The sequence below is a fragment of the Sorghum bicolor genome, chromosome 8, assembly GCF_000003195.3.
Source record: "Sorghum bicolor cultivar BTx623 chromosome 8, Sorghum_bicolor_NCBIv3, whole genome shotgun sequence".
Lineage (NCBI taxonomy): Eukaryota > Viridiplantae > Streptophyta > Magnoliopsida > Poales > Poaceae > Sorghum > Sorghum bicolor.
Genome location: NC_012877.2, coordinates 30,688,781 through 30,704,048, shown reverse-complemented (window position 1 = coordinate 30,704,048; position 15,268 = coordinate 30,688,781). Strand labels below are relative to the sequence as shown.

At 48.8% G+C, this 15,268-nt stretch overlaps 1 protein-coding gene and 1 pseudogene across 1 annotated transcript; both read right to left on the bottom strand.

Moving 5' to 3' along the window:
- Positions 7,390 to 9,531, bottom strand: LOC8086158 (annotated as a pseudogene).
- LOC8086157 lies at positions 10,235 to 11,537 on the bottom strand. Its single transcript, XM_021466026.1, has 3 exons — positions 11,240 to 11,537; positions 10,583 to 10,827; positions 10,235 to 10,480 (listed from the first exon to the last, which is right to left on the bottom strand). Exons 1-3 carry the CDS (start codon positions 11,286 to 11,288, stop codon positions 10,235 to 10,237), a joined length of 540 nt encoding a protein of 179 aa, XP_021321701.1. The 5' UTR covers positions 11,289 to 11,537.

The window sequence follows — 15,268 nt, the reverse complement described above, 5'->3', positions numbered from 1 at the left end:
TTTACGCACCAACCAGTTCAAGCTCAACCCCGAGAAGTGCGTTTTCGGCGTACCGCGAGGCATGCTCCTGGGTTACATCATTTCCCAGTGTGGCATCAAGGCCAACACCGAGAAAGTCTCGGCCATTACAAGAATGGGGCCGATCTGAGACGTCAAGGGCGTGCAAAGAGTCACGGGATGCTTAGCGGTGCTGAGTCGTTTTATCTCGAGATTGGGAGAAAAGGCGTTGCCGTTGTATCGAGTTCTGAAGAAAGTCGAGCATTTCTCTTGGACTCCAGAAGTCGAGGAAGCCCTCGATAACTTGAAGAAAACGCTGACCTCCGCACCAGTCTTAGTCCTGCCTCAACCCGCAGAACCTCTGCTTCTATACGTTGCCTCGACGACCCAGGTCGTCAGTGCGGCGGTAGTGGTCCAGAGGCAGGAGGAGGGGCATGCGTTGCCAGTCCAGAGGCCGGTCTATTTCGTCAGCGAGGTGCTCTCGGAGACCAAGGCGCGTTACCCACAAATCTAGAAGCTAATCTACACCGTAATCCTCGCCCGACGTAAGCTGCAGCACTACTTCTTCGGCCACCCTATCACGGTGGTCTCGTCCTTCCCCTTGGGCGAGATCATCCAAAGTCGGGAGGCCACGGGAAGAATCGCCAAATAGTCGGTCGAGCTCATGAGTGAGACTCTCACTTATGCGCCTCGTAAAGCTATCAAGTCGCAAGTTCTGGTGGATTTCGTCATGAAATGGACAGACTCCCAGCTTCCCCAGACTCAGGTTCAGTCAGAGCTGTGGACGATGTATTTCGACGGGTCTCTCATGAAGACGGGAGCTGGGGCCGGCCTGCTATTCATCTCGCCCCTGGGCGTTCATATGAGGTACATCATTAGGATTCACTTTGCCGCATCCAACAACATCGCGGAATACGAGGCCCTCGTCAATGGTCTCAAAATCGCCATCGAGCTAGGAATCCGACGCCTCGACGTCCGAGGTGACTCCCATCTCGTCATCGACCAAGTGATGAAGACCTCAAGCTGCCACGACCTGAAAATGGAGGCGTACTACAAGGAAGTCCGTCGACTCGAGGACAAGTTCCATGGCCTTGAGCCCGTCCATGTCGCCCGACGCTACAACGAAGCGGCCGACAAACTCGCCAAGATCGCGTCGACTCGAGGCACGGTGCCACCTGACGCGTTCTCGAGAGATCTTCACGAGCCATCCGTCGACTTGGGCTCGGGGGCTGGCGTCGATGCCGCTCCTGCCCAGCAAACTGACACCGTCGACGCGCTACTAATGGCAGCTGAGGTAATGGAGGTGGAACAGTGTCCCGGTCGACTGTTCGACTGGCGCACGCCATTCCTCGACTGCCTAATCCGCTGCGAGATACCAGAAGATCAATCCGAGGCCCTCCGTATCGCTCGACGGGCCAAATCATATGTAATCTATGGTGAGGACAATGAGCTATATCGACGAAGCCCAACAGGGGTCCTGCAGCGTTGCATCACCATAGAAGAAGGCCGAAAACTCCTCGAGGATCTACACTCGGGGGCTTGTGGCCATCATGCTGCTCCGCGGACCCTCGTAGGGAACGCCTTCCGACAAGGCTTTTACTGGCCAACGGCCGTAGCTGATGCCATCGAGCTCGTACGCTCATGCCACGGGTGCCAGTTCTACGCCAAACGGACGCACCTGCCTGCCCACGCTCTCCAGATGATCACGATCACATGGCCGTTTGCAGTATGGGGGCTGGACTTAGCAGGGCCTCTACAAAAGGCAAAAGGGGGGTACACCCACTTGTTGGTGGCCATCGACAAATTCTCCAAATGGATCGAGGCTCGACCCATCACCAACATCCGCTCCGAACAGGCCGTCCTTTTCTTCACCGACATTATCCACCGGTTTGGGATTCCCAACGTCATCATCACCGACAACAGCACTTAGTTCACCGGCAAGAAGTTCTTGGACTTCTGTGATCAGCATCACATCCGTGTGAACTAGTCTGCAGTGGCCCACCCTCAAACTAACGGCCAGGTCAAGTGTGCCAACGGCATGATTTTGCAAGGGCTCAAACCTAGGATCTACAATCGCTTGAAGAAGTTCGGCAAGAAGTGGGTCGAGGAGCTTTCCTCGGTCTTATGGTGCTTAAGGACTACGCCAAGCAGGGCCACGAAATACACCCCATTCTTCATGGTCTATGGCTCTGAGGCCGTGCTCCCGACGGACCTCAAGTATGGGTCCCCTCGACTCAAAGCATACAACGAACAATCAAATAAGGAGACTCAAGAGAATGCGGTCGATCAACTTGAGGAAGCTCGAGACATGGCCCTCCTCAACTCTGCCAGATACCAACAAAAACTTCGACGCTACCATGACAAGCACGTGCGCAAGAGGGACTTGAACATGGGCGACCTCGTCCTACGATGGCGGCAAAGCAATCAAGGACGCCACAAGCTGACTCCACCTTGGGAGGGCCCATACGTCGTGGCCGAGGTCTTGAAGTCGGGGACATACAAGCTCGCGGATGAGAAGGGGGCGATCTTCACCAACACGTGGAACATTGAACAACTACGTCGATTCTACCCCTAGAATCTCAAAGCTTTAGGTTCCCATGTACATCCTGTACCAAGGCTTTATAAACGAATGCATGAATAAATAAGGTTTTTCCTTCGAGCGATTTACTTTTTCATGAGTCAAAATCTCGACGTTAGAAGGGAGTACCAACTATGACCCATCATAGTCGATACCCCCTCGGGGGCTAGCAAGGGGGTGATCCCCCCCCCCAAGTGTCGAAAAACCAAGTAATCCTTTCATTCCTATCTGTAAATCTCACGTGGTCGAGTAGTGAAGGCACCTCGAGCCCCTTAAGGGCCGAGGAACAACGAGCGTGAGGACTCCTACGCCCATGGGCTACGGTACCTCTACTCGCAACCTCACCCTCAAGGTAATCGAGGTCCCTTAAACAAAAGAAGAAATTGGAGCTACAGACATAAGCACAAAGGGAAACAAAGGAGCCTCGAGCGGAAACACAAATAAACACTCACAGAAATCTAACAACCACTTAAAGTCATTATATTACAAAGTAGCAAAGTATTATACAAAGGGCCTCAGTACCCAGAGTAGACTCACAGGTCTCAATCCGCCTCTCGGCCCTCGCCCTCACCATCCTCACCTACGCCCGAGCTAGCCTCCGGAGGAAGTACTTCTGGCTCAAACAACTTAGCCAACCTCTCCCCAGGAACCTCTTCGTCGTCGATCAAGGCATGGAGCCTCTTCTCGTTCTCCGCGTCAGTCTTGGAGATGTCGGTGACGAAGCCGTGGGACACCACCTCCATGTCGTAATAGAAGCCTAAGGAGACCACCGCCATCGCCCGCTTCACTCCGACGCGAAGAGCGTCCCGCACCCTGTCCCTCAGCGTAGCTCTAAGGTAGCATAGCTGGTTGACGAGTGCGTCGCCTCGAGCCTCCTCCTTCGACTCATCAACAGGCTCGAGCTCCCAGGAGGCCGAGAGATCACTTGTCGCCGTCCGCAGCAGACGGTTCGGAGCAACCTCCCCCTCAAGCTGGTCCTTGGCGGAGCGAGCCTTGACTTGGGCGGCCAGCAGCTCGTCCTTAAGCCCTGCAAAGACCAACACGAGGAAATTAGCTGATGCCCAACACACCTCAAAAAGAAAACTCGATAGTAGAAACATACCACGAATGCTCTCCTCTAGAGCCGTGTTCTCGCCAACCAAGTTGGTGTTGGCCCTCTCGACCTCCCTGTTGGAGCGCGCCAGCTCGGTGTTGGCAACACGAAGATCTTCGATCGCCTTGCCGGGTTGCGCGATGGCCCCATCTTTTTCCAGCAGCGCTCTCTTCAGACGGTCGACGTCGTCAGAAAGGCTGCGGGATCGAGCCCGCTCCGCCTCGAGATCTTCGAGGGCCTTCTTCTTGGCTTCCTCAGCAGCGCTCCTGGCGATCCCACCGTTCACGCACTCCACCTTCATCTTTTGGAAGGTTTCCCAAGCAGAGGTGAGTTCAGTCTGGAGGAGGCCCTTCTCCTCGTCCAAGTCAGCAACGACGTTCTTATAAGACAGGGCCTCCAACCGGGCTTTGGACGCGGCTTCCTCGACCGTCGAAGCCTGCTCCCTCAGTAGCGCAGCCTCTTCCACAGCCTTCCTCGAGGCCTCTCGAGCCTCGACTAGAGCAGCTTCCCTCTCCTTATTCTCCGCCTCGAGCGCCAAAAGCTCTTTATAAGCCTTGAGGAGCTTCTCCTGCGACTCTAGGAGTTGGTCCTTGAGGATGGGGAGCTGCTCCCAGCCGCCTCTCGTGGCATGGATGAAGCTCGACTTAATGCGGGAGGTCTCTTTCAGGTCTTGTGAACTGGCGATCGAGCAGTTAGAACACAAAACCAAACGTTCCATAAAGATTAAAGGACTAGGAGATACTTACAATGTAGGCCGGCCCGAGTCCATTATTAACAACGTTCGACAGGAGCCCCACCGTGTACTTCATCCAGAGGTGGAGCTCCTCGACGTGCTCCCACTTCTCAGCCTCCTTCCGATCACCCAGGAAGATGTTGGGCTCAGACGGATCGGTGGAAGCCCGGATGCGGATCTGATCGGGGCACCAGTTCTCCATATCCTGGTTGGCCCGCGCCTTGACGCTGCGGATGAGCTCCTCGACGGTCTCGAGTGACCCCCCGTGGCGCAGGAACAAGTCGACGAGGGAGGGGAACCGCCCGTCGTCGTCCACCATCTTCCAGGTGCTGGTTTCGCTGTCTCTGCCACCGCCTGACATCCCAGCCTCATCCTCCTCAGCGGGAATACGGTCCTCCCACGACCGACGCTCCCGGAGGAACCCCGGAGTGATTCCGTCCATGCCGTAGATCGTCCTCCTGATCTCGGACTCGGGGTCGACGGGGGTGCGCATCATGCAGACAAGCGCCACCACGCCGTCCGCCCGCCCCAACTCTGCTGGGATTGCGGCGGGCGCCCCTGGACGGAGCCACGCAGGGGTCGGAGGGCCGAAAACCGGCATACCCTCTTCCTGATTCCCGGGTTGGCGCGGACTGTGAGGAGGAGGCTCGAGCGGTTCCTCCGACGGCTGGCCCCTCCGCTGTTGCTGCTCCCCAAGCTCCCGTGGCTCTTGTTGACGGTCCTGCTCCTGCAGTTGCCGCCGCATCTCTCGCTCACGCTCCTCCTCCTCTTTCTTCTTCTACTCCTCGATGGAGTGAAGCCCGGCAGGCCAGGGCGTCCGTCTCGCGATGAGAGAAGTCTGGGCCTCCTCGTCTATAGGACGGGCATCCTCGAGGTCCCGTCGCCGCCAGACCCATCACTTATGGTAATGGGATCCCTCTCGACCCCCGATCGGGGAGGCTCGGGGGCTCCCTCCTGCCCTAGGGGCTAAAGCGCCTTGGCTCGTTTTGGCGACGGCGGGGCAGACTCACCCGCCAGGGGACGGGACGGGGCACTCTCGGTACCAGTCGGTGGTTGAGGGTCGGAAGAGCCTATAAAACGAAAAACAAAGGTCAGTCATTATGGTGGTCGACGTAAGAACAACACAAACCCCACAGCAACGGGAATAAAACGACTAACCTGAAACCTTGGAGGCGGCTCCCACCTTGAGCCTTTTCGCCGTTGAAGGCTGGGCCTGCTCAAGCGTCCGCTTCAACCTGAGGAAAAAGAAATGGGCGTAAGGAAGACCGTTATACGAGAAAACGCAAGGAAACAGGAGGATGAGAATCGCAGCGTCGAAGAACTTACCCCATAGGGAGAACGGCTCTCCTGCCGGTACCTCGACCGGTGGGCCTCAAACCACCTCGCGTCGAGGCTTTGGGCCCCTCACAGGTAGGCGCGGGCCTCGGTCCAGCATCTCCCACCGGGCGAGCGCTGGGGCTAGCGCTCCTGCGGCCAGCGTCCCCCTTTCGGAAGGTCGCGGCGCGGCCATGGGACAACAGCCCCGTCGCCTTGGGCTTAGCTCGGCCACCCGCCTTTGGTGCAGGGGGAGGTCGGTGGTACGAGACGGCCCGACTTGGCGCAGGCGCGGGAGGGTGTCAGCGCGGGGGTGGTGAGATCCGCCTGGCCCCTCCTTTTGTGCTCCTGTTTGGGGGGCATCGACATCACCTCGAGGCGGACCCTCGAGGATCCGGTCGAGGCGAGACACCATCCCCTCGGAGTCGTCGCTGTCATCATCGCCGTCTCCACCGTCATCCTCGCTGGGGATTCTTCTTCAGGCTCCCCCCTCTGCCTGGACTTAGCTCGACATGCCTCTAGCGCTTGGCGGTCGAGGTTCTTCTTCTTCTTCCCTTTCTTCTCAGAGTCCTTAGCAGACTTTTGTTTCTCAGAGGACTGGCGCTGCTTGCCACGCTCGACCTCGTCCTCCTTTACTGGAGGCCTCGAGGACCGGACATCAATCTGTCCCTGTCAGAACGAAGGCAAGCTTAAAAAGGGACCGAAAGAAATCCAGAATCACAGCCATGTACAAGAAAAGAGCGTACCAAGTCGATCGAGCCCGCATCAGGCCTCATGGGGATAGGCCCTCCAAGTCGGATGTACCAAGTTGACGTGCTCCGGCTTAAAGTCACCGGCAATGGCCGCCCTGACCCGAGCCGCGACTTCATCGACTGTCGGAGCCTCGTTGGACATCCGGCACGCCTCGAGGTCCCGGGACGAAGCACCGGGCCCCATCTCATCCATCCTCACACTACAAGAATCCTGTTAATCTGTGATGGAAAATTTCTATCACAGATCACTGAAAATCCGTCAGCAAACAGCATTTGTGATGGTTTTAGAAACCATCACGGATTGAGCGTCAAGGATTGACTTGCGCGACAGTTTGTCGAAAACCATCACAGATTAACAGAATTGGTGACGGTTTTATTCCGTCACGATGGAGCCCGAGGCCCACTTAGTCCAACCCAAACCCATTGCCAGTGACAAAAAATATCCGTCACAGATGAATTGCCATGTCATTATAGATGCTTACATGGATGATGACATGGACATCTTCTCAGCCCATATGTTAACAGACCATAACCAAAGATGGGCCAATTTTGGCCCAATTTCAGCCATTTTGACAACAATTTTTTTAGCCATTTTCGCAGGCCCATTTCAGCATATTATAGCCCAGTTCATCATTATTTTTAGTCCACTTTTCAGCCCACTACCACAGCACATATAGCCCATATACACAGCCCATTTTTAAACATTCAGCTCACATACATAGCCCACAAGTAATTATTATAGCAGCACATTAAATAAGAAATCTTAACTTTCCATCCAACAATAGATCACATAAATTTCCATTCAACATCAGATTACAAGTCTTCATCCAACAACAGTTATTGCACAAAAGTGCACACAACCTTACAATTCACCGTGGCACAAGCCAACAACACATAGAAATGCTTACAAGTCCAGCAGCTCGATGCATGCAGCAGGAGCAAAATGCAAGCAGCAACAACAAAATATATACCACCATGCATGACTTAACTTGGTCGAAATTGGCTTGACACAAGTTAGCAGCAGCAAAATGTATGAAGTTAGTGGCAAAAGATATGCACCATGTATGACTTAACTTGGTTGAATCTGACTGAGCAAAAGGTTAAGTTTTGCTTCCAACTCAGATTGATTCCGCTTCATCTCCTCTCGGTCAATAATCCTTGTCTGCTCAGATTCTTGCACTTTATTTAACAAATCAGCCACCTGTGCACGAAGCTTAGCGTTGTCCGCTTCTAGTTCTATCTCACTGCTATGCTCACTAGATCTAGGCCGGGCATTCTGGAACCCCACATTCTGCAAGAATCGACTCTTCTTGGTGTTCCCAGCAAGCACATCAGCAACAACTTGAGCCGCAGACTTGGGTTCTTCACCTTCTGTTGATGTAGATAGCATATTTTCCATCCGAGTCTAGCAAGCAAGTAGGAAACATGGTTGGTGTTTAGAGAATTAAAAATAACAACTGTTACAAGATCAAAGTCTGAAAATTATCTTACAATAGCCTCCTGTACTACAGGGGTGTAGCATTTTTTTTTTCTTGCTGTAGTGGAACTCCTTAAACAAATCAACTGCATCAGCTTCATCATTATATTTGTCATCCTGAGATCAACATATATGCATTAGGTCCAGCATTAATTAAGATGTTACAAAAATCTTGACAGCTATTGTTCAACTAAACATCTGGAAGAACATATTCAACTAAAAATCTAGAAGAACATGTTCAACTAAAAATAGGATTAATGAAGATAGCTACTGTTCAACTAAAAATCTAGAAGAACATGTCCAACTAAAGAGTAGACAGCTACTGAGAAGGAGCTTGTTACAATAGCAGCAGTAGCTTTTACCAAATTTTACAAAGAAATTTTCTGTAAAATAGCAGCAGTAGCTTGTTACAGCGGCATGCAACAATATGTTACAAATAGCTTAATATGGTGTACAAATAGCAGTGGCAACAACAGCTTAGTATGGTCACCACAAGAGCACAACATTTTCGCCTTCAGAAATTATTGATGAGCTTCATATAACAGTTGCATACAAGTAGTTGTGTTTCCACAACACAAATTCCCACATCACAAATTATAGCAGCAGCATGACAAGTAGTTGTGTTTCCACATCACAAATTCCCAGGATTATGTAAAGTGAAAATATTCCAGTAGTATGAAAATTCATATAGAAAGCTTTATCCCCCAGCAACAAGTAACAGTTGCATACATTTACTTATACGGTGCTTAACATGGCCCACTTACCAAATTTTCAACATGAACCATGTAGGCACGGGATCCGGTTGTGTGATGGTACTTAACATTTCTTCGGTTGTCTTTGTTCTTTTGACACATCTCCTACATCGAAGACAAAACTACATGTGAGGTTGGTGACAGATTAGCATGTAGAAGGCATCATTCTGGTTTTTTAGAGAAAACATACCATCTTTTTGGGGCTCTTCCAATATTCTAAAAGTTGTTTCCACTGTTCATTACTCATGCATTTAACAGGAGAAGTTTTTGTAACCAAATGTAGTGGAAAAGGATCAAAATATTCTTGCTTCAGTCTGTGTCTTTGTTGGTGAACTGCAGACTTCATCATCTCAATACAAGCCTTTTCAATTGTCTTATCCCCTATGTTTATGTCAAACTTGGCCTAATCGAATGAAAGAACATGGATAGAAAAGAATATCAATTCAGTAATTTATGGCACAAAACAACAAACAACGGTTCTTGAGACTAAATGTGGAAAGGAGCGGAGAATGTATTTACCTTTAGTTTTCCTAAGAATAGATCAATGTACGCAGATGCAGGTTCTTTCTCTATTGGTTCTTTCTCCGTCGGCTCTTTCTCTACTGGTTCTTTCTCTTTTGAACTTGATGCACGATCTTTCTTGTATAGCTTCCAATGCGTGAGTATAGGCACATGGTTCCTAACTATGATGTTGCATTCACTAGCATACTTTGCAGCAACAAGAGGAACTAGTGGCCTTATATTCCCTTCAGTTATGACAACTTGCAACTTGCCACGGCGCGCTCGGTTTAACCTTTGGAGACCAAGTCCCATATTATTTCCCCGGTTCCTTCTCTCCTGTCGCCCTAGTTGTAAATGTACAATGAAATTAAAATTATTGAGGTGAAGCAAACATTGATCCATGATAATCATGAATTTAAGCTTTCCAACAAATATTGATGAACTATGGAAAATAGATGAACAAATAGTCACCTTCGTTGGTATTGTGGTTGTGGTCACCATGTTGGGTAAGGCCATCAACTACATCAGCCATGAGGGTGTTGTCATCATGCTGGGCAAAGCCATCTAAGAAGGGCAGCCAGTAAGAATGCATTCATCATACAAACATAACTTATAGGACGACAGTAAGAAACCATCACCTCCATCATCCATACGGCTATGTTGATTATCTGCATTAGCCCGAGTGGTCATGTGAGTGTTGTCAAGTGGAGCGGAATTATCACCTAAAATTATTGATGATAGCTAAGGGTGAGTTCAATAGTTCACCATAGTAAACAAGGCACACAAACAAAAAGGTTATCTACTGTAAAAATCTGGTGCCCAGGAAAATTCAGCAGCACATACATGGTGAAAACAGCTTTCAGTTCAGTAAATAGATCTAGCATATAGCATGGTACCAAAAAAAACTGTAAAAATTTGTTTTATTATTATTTGGCACCTACACTCTAGTTAACATTTCAAGAGCTAAACAAGCAATAAACTTAAAGGCATTTGACTCATGACAATGTTATAAAAAACCAAGTAATGTGGCAGTGGAACTAGCCTTCAAAAGCAGCCTGTGTGTGGTCATCTAAGTTGCCAACGAGTTCTCTAGTGTGGCTCTCATTAGCTTGTGATGTAGGCGGCGCACAAATGTCACTTGGCGTGATACTTGCACCTTGCTGGGCAACCCTTGTCCTTGTAACTCTAGGTGTTTGGTGTGCAAAAACTCTCTTGCGAGACTGAAACTTAACTCCACCAGAATGTTCGCTGTTAGTTTTCTTGCGAGTCTTCTCCTTAGAGCACTGCTATAAGTGAAAGCATGGATTAGTCAACATAGTTTTAGAGAGTTATATTGAATTAGGAAGAAAAACAACAAGACTTGACAAGAATGGAGGAATTAGCACCTCAGCATTGTCATCATCTATCAAACCTCCTTCCCCATTATCATCTTGTAAAGGATCATACTCAGACTCAGAGTCTCCACTTTGATACTTGTCAAAAGGAACGCCTTCACTTTGATTCTTGTCATGACCAGCTTCTGCCCAAACTCGGCTGTACTCACGATCAGAAAGTCCAAGTTCCTTCAGCCTTGCACTGTTCTTCATGCATTCTCTCAGACGCACCATTTGATATGGATGCAGCGCCGGTGCTAAGTTGACAAAAAAACATGAGCACCATATAATTAAATAGTTCATGACCAAAATGTCATTCCTAAAAATAGCTCACTACAATCTGTAAATAATTAATGTGAATACTAATTAGTACATTAACTCAGATCTAGAATTGTGGCATTTGTAGTTCACAAGTTTCAACAAGGATTATCCCGGAAAGCATCTGCCATATATTGACCTTACAAAAAAATCACTCACAACATAAATAGGTCTAGCATACATAGCACACCAGTCACCACAAGAATACCAAACCAGCTAAGCACACTGCTCTTCCAGACCGGATATGTAAAATTAACAAGTAGAACAAGTCCAGATGTAAAATGTCAAAAATTTCTCCAACCTAAGCAAGATAGAACGAATAGTCAAGAACGAGGTGATTTAGGTCTATACCTGCTATCCGACCTCCTTTTGGCCTCTTTGGCATACCCTTCGATGCCATCACAAGAAGTTCTAGGTGGTAGTGTCCGGATCCTCCAAGCGCGATGATGGGCGCGGCGATGTAGGGGTCCTTCTAGCAGCGACGGTGGCGGTGGAGCAGAACTTCAAGCTACCGTCGAGGTAGGGTTCCGTCGGTGGCTTGCAGGCAGGGCTTGAAGACGACAGCAGCAGTGGGCGGGGCTTGAAGACGACGACGGCATCTGGCTACGAGCGTCGGATCTTGGATGACCAGGACGACGCCTGCGGCGACGCCAGTGATCTAGGGTTGCATCGCGGGTGGGTGGCTTAGGCGGCGGCTGGAGGGTGGATGAGAAATGAGGAATTAGGTTTTGGAGCTTGTCGACATATATGTGGCAGGTGGGAATGGAATTGGGGTTCAAAAATTACCAAAGTATCCCTGATAAGTCATTTGCTGAAAGGTTGTCTATACAACTTACTAGGGTACTAAGGTCAATTTGGTTTAGGAAAAAAATTGGGGCTTGCGCGCGTGACATTTTCTTGGCTGTTACATTTAGATTTGTTTGTACAATTTTTTTTAATAAGACTATATTTTAAGATTTGCTACTATCTAAAATGATAACTAATAAAACTATAAGTGTTGATAATTTTAAAATAAGTGATTCTAGCTAGTTATTACATTAGTATAAAGAACTTCAGTAGCGAAGGTTGTAAACACATTTGTACAGGCGTTTCTCAGAAAGACAACGCTAGGTGCCAGTGAAGATGGATGTTTCCACTCGTGGTTAACTGAGGACCGCCGATTTCCATCGCCACTAGTATAAACATTTATCCAAAAAATATAAAATTGGGTTTTTAAAATAGAAAAAAAACATTTAATCCTAGGGAATGCCCATTGTCGCAAGTCGCGTATTTTTACGCGTAAAATCGCGTGCTTCGCGGCCGGTAGGCTTCGAACATGAGACCTCTCCCTTGCGCGAAGCCTCCTCTACCACTCCACCCATCACTCACCTATGTCCATATTAGAGTTTGGTTCTTTACATATTATTCTAAATTGAGCATATATTGATTGTTTCAGGCCCTACACGAATTCAAATGAAAAATCATCTCCTCCACCAGCGCTTTTTAGTTGAAACCGTCTATAAAAGAATCTCCACCGCCATATCCATATTAATTGACGTTTAGAACATAATAGGGCGTGTGAGTGAATGGTCGCGGCTGGCTAGTGCGTCCGTGAACGGATTGAGGAAAGGGAAAAGTTACCTCTGAATTAACAACAAAACAATAATAGAATCGCATTCTGTCACATTTGATAAGCTAGCGCAGTGGTAAGTCTGTCACATTTGATAAGCTAGCGCAGTGGTAAGTCTTCTTGTTTTTAACTCGAAGGTACTGGGTTCGACACCCGCCGAAGCCACTTCTTTTTGGTTTTGGTCCTATTTACCAGATGCTAGACAAAATGATATAGACTCAGAACCCAGCACACTGGATTAGTTGACGCAATGGTAAGACTGGAATTTTGGAAATCTCACGTCCTGAGTTCGATTTCCATTGTTTGCACTTTTTCCCCCTATTTTTGCTATTTATGAAAAGCTGAACTAAGACCACGCTTACTGTAAATTTTCTGTTCCCATTCAAACTATATGAGAACATTTTCAGTTTTGCCATTTAAAAAATATACATGTTTTTTTAGATAAAGAAAAAATAATTTAATAGATTGTCTTTTTAGTTTGATACTTTTGGCAATCACATTTTCTATTTTTCTTTGTACTAAATATTGGTAGTGGGCCTACTGTTTTGGGCTAACTAGAGTATGACGGATTCAAAATTCATACACTGTGACGATCCTGATAAAATCGTCACAAATTAGCGGGTTGGGAATATCCAATGGGCTCATCCTTGACGAAAAAATGAATATCGTCACAGATTGCATCTGGCAGTGGTTGTTAACGACGGTCTGTAAATCCGTCATCGAGAAATCGTCACGGATTAACAAGTTTCTTGTAGTGTCAGCGGCCGAGACATTAGCGGGAGAACTCTCCGACGATGGGCGGCTGAAAGGACGAGAGCAGCGGATAGGCCCTCCAAGCGCAGCTTCTTCAGGGCGTCGAGGAGAGGGTCGAGCCGCGACTGGTGGACTTAGACGACACCATATGTCCAGTTCTCTGGGCGCTCCATGATCAGACGGCCGGTGTAGATGGGGAGAAGACCGTCGTCATTCCTCAGGTAAAACCACTAGGAGTCCCACCCAGCGTGGTTCGATGACAACCCCACCGGGATGTACTCGCGTGGCCTCTCTGTCTTCCCCGTCTTCAACACCAGGTTCAGGCACCCGGCCCGCACGGTTTTCCTCACTCCGACGGCTCCAGCGGGGGCGTTGAAGAGCTCGCCCCTGTAGAGGTGGAGCCACAGCTCCCAGTGGGGCATCATCCCCAAATAGCAACCACTCTGATGGATCTGCCGCTATATTGTACAGGCGTGCCACCGATGAACCAGTCCAAGATGGCGCACAGAGCAGGATACCGGGGCATGCGGAATCATCATCAAGCTATCAGGACGGGACGGCTTGAGACCACGCCGGTATGGAGGCCTCGAGTAGGTCCGCGCGCCATACCTCTATCGACCCCTACTCTGACACCTATACTTGTACCCTGGGCTACTCCTTGGAACTATAAAAGGGGAGGCCCGAGAGCGAACACGGAGGAGGACATCAGACATCACGCGACACTACACCCATACGTAGTAGAACTTCCATACTCCACCTCACTTCATACCACGCTTGTATTCACCCCTGTACAAGCACTTAGGTGCAGAATAATACAAACTCTCCCCCCCCACTGGACGTATGGCCTTCTCTTGCCCGAACCAGGATAAATCTTTGTATCTTTTTGCATCACCATCTCGGAAAGGGAGCACGCATACAAATTCACTAGTTGGTGTGACCCCCCGTGGGGAAAACACCGACACTTGGAGAGATGGGCTTCATCCATGATGCGATTCTTCAATTCTTGATTCTTCGGAACTACCAGCCGGTGCTGAAACCACAATACCCCTTTTTCATCAACTCTAAATTGAGTCCTTGGGTCATTTTTTGATCTTCTCCTTGATGTGGAAAATACCCTTGTCTATTTTCTGTCCTTCGATGACTTGACTTTCAAGGAAACAACTAAGCTGTATGTGACATAAAACTTCAGGATGCATGAGATTGAAACCATCTTCAAACAGAGGTTGAACCACTTGACAATGCGGTTTGCGACTCAAAGTGTCAGCTACCACATTAGCTTTGCCTGGATGGTAGTGGACTTCAAGATCGTAATCCTTGATCAGTTCCAACCATCTTCGTTGCCTCATATTCAGCTCGGACTGAGGGAAGATGTATTTCAGACTTTTATGATCGGTGTAGATATGACATTTGTTCCCCAGGAAATAGTGGCTCCAGATATGACTTCGTGCTTTCTCAACTTTCATGAAGCGTAAGCTATTACTCTGCCGTCTTGCATTAACACACATCCCAAGCCACTTTTTGATGCGTCGCAAAACACATCGAAAGGCTTCTCGATATTGGGTTGCGCTAGAACGAGAGCGGTGGTTAGCAACTTTCGCAAGGTGCGGAAGGCTAGTTCACACCCTTCTGTCCAGACAAACTTATGATCCTTTTGTAACAAACTGGTCATTGGCTTAGCAATCTTGGAGAAGTCGGGTATGAAACGACGATAATACCCGGCCAAACCAAGAAAACTTCGAACTTCCGAGACAGAAGTTGGTGCCTTCCAGTCCATGACTTCGTGTACTTTTGACGGATCCACAGCAATCCCTTCTTCAGATAGAATGTGCCCTAGGAAAGGAACTTTCTTCAACCAAAACTCACACTTGCTGAACTTTGCATATAACTGATGCTCTCGCAGTCGTGTTAGCACGACTCTCAGATGCTCGGCGTGATCTTGCTCATTTTCTGAATAAACCAGGATATCATCGATAAACACCACAACAAACTTATCTAATTCTGGCATAAAGACCGAATTC

What these genes read in the sequence shown, in the direction of transcription:
- LOC8086157 (XM_021466026.1), bottom strand. Translation starts at nt 11,288, where the DNA reads ATGGCATCGAAGGGTATGCCAAAGAGGCCAAAAGGAGGTCGGATAGCA. An exon ending in AAAAGGAGGTCGGATAGCAG is followed by an intron (nt 10,828 to 11,239) that starts GTATAGACCTAA and finishes TTGTCAACTTAG; the next exon opens with CACCGGCGCTGCATCCATAT. An exon ending in TAGATGATGACAATGCTGAG is followed by an intron (nt 10,481 to 10,582) that starts GTGCTAATTCCT and finishes CACTTATAGCAG; the next exon opens with TGCTCTAAGGAGAAGACTCG.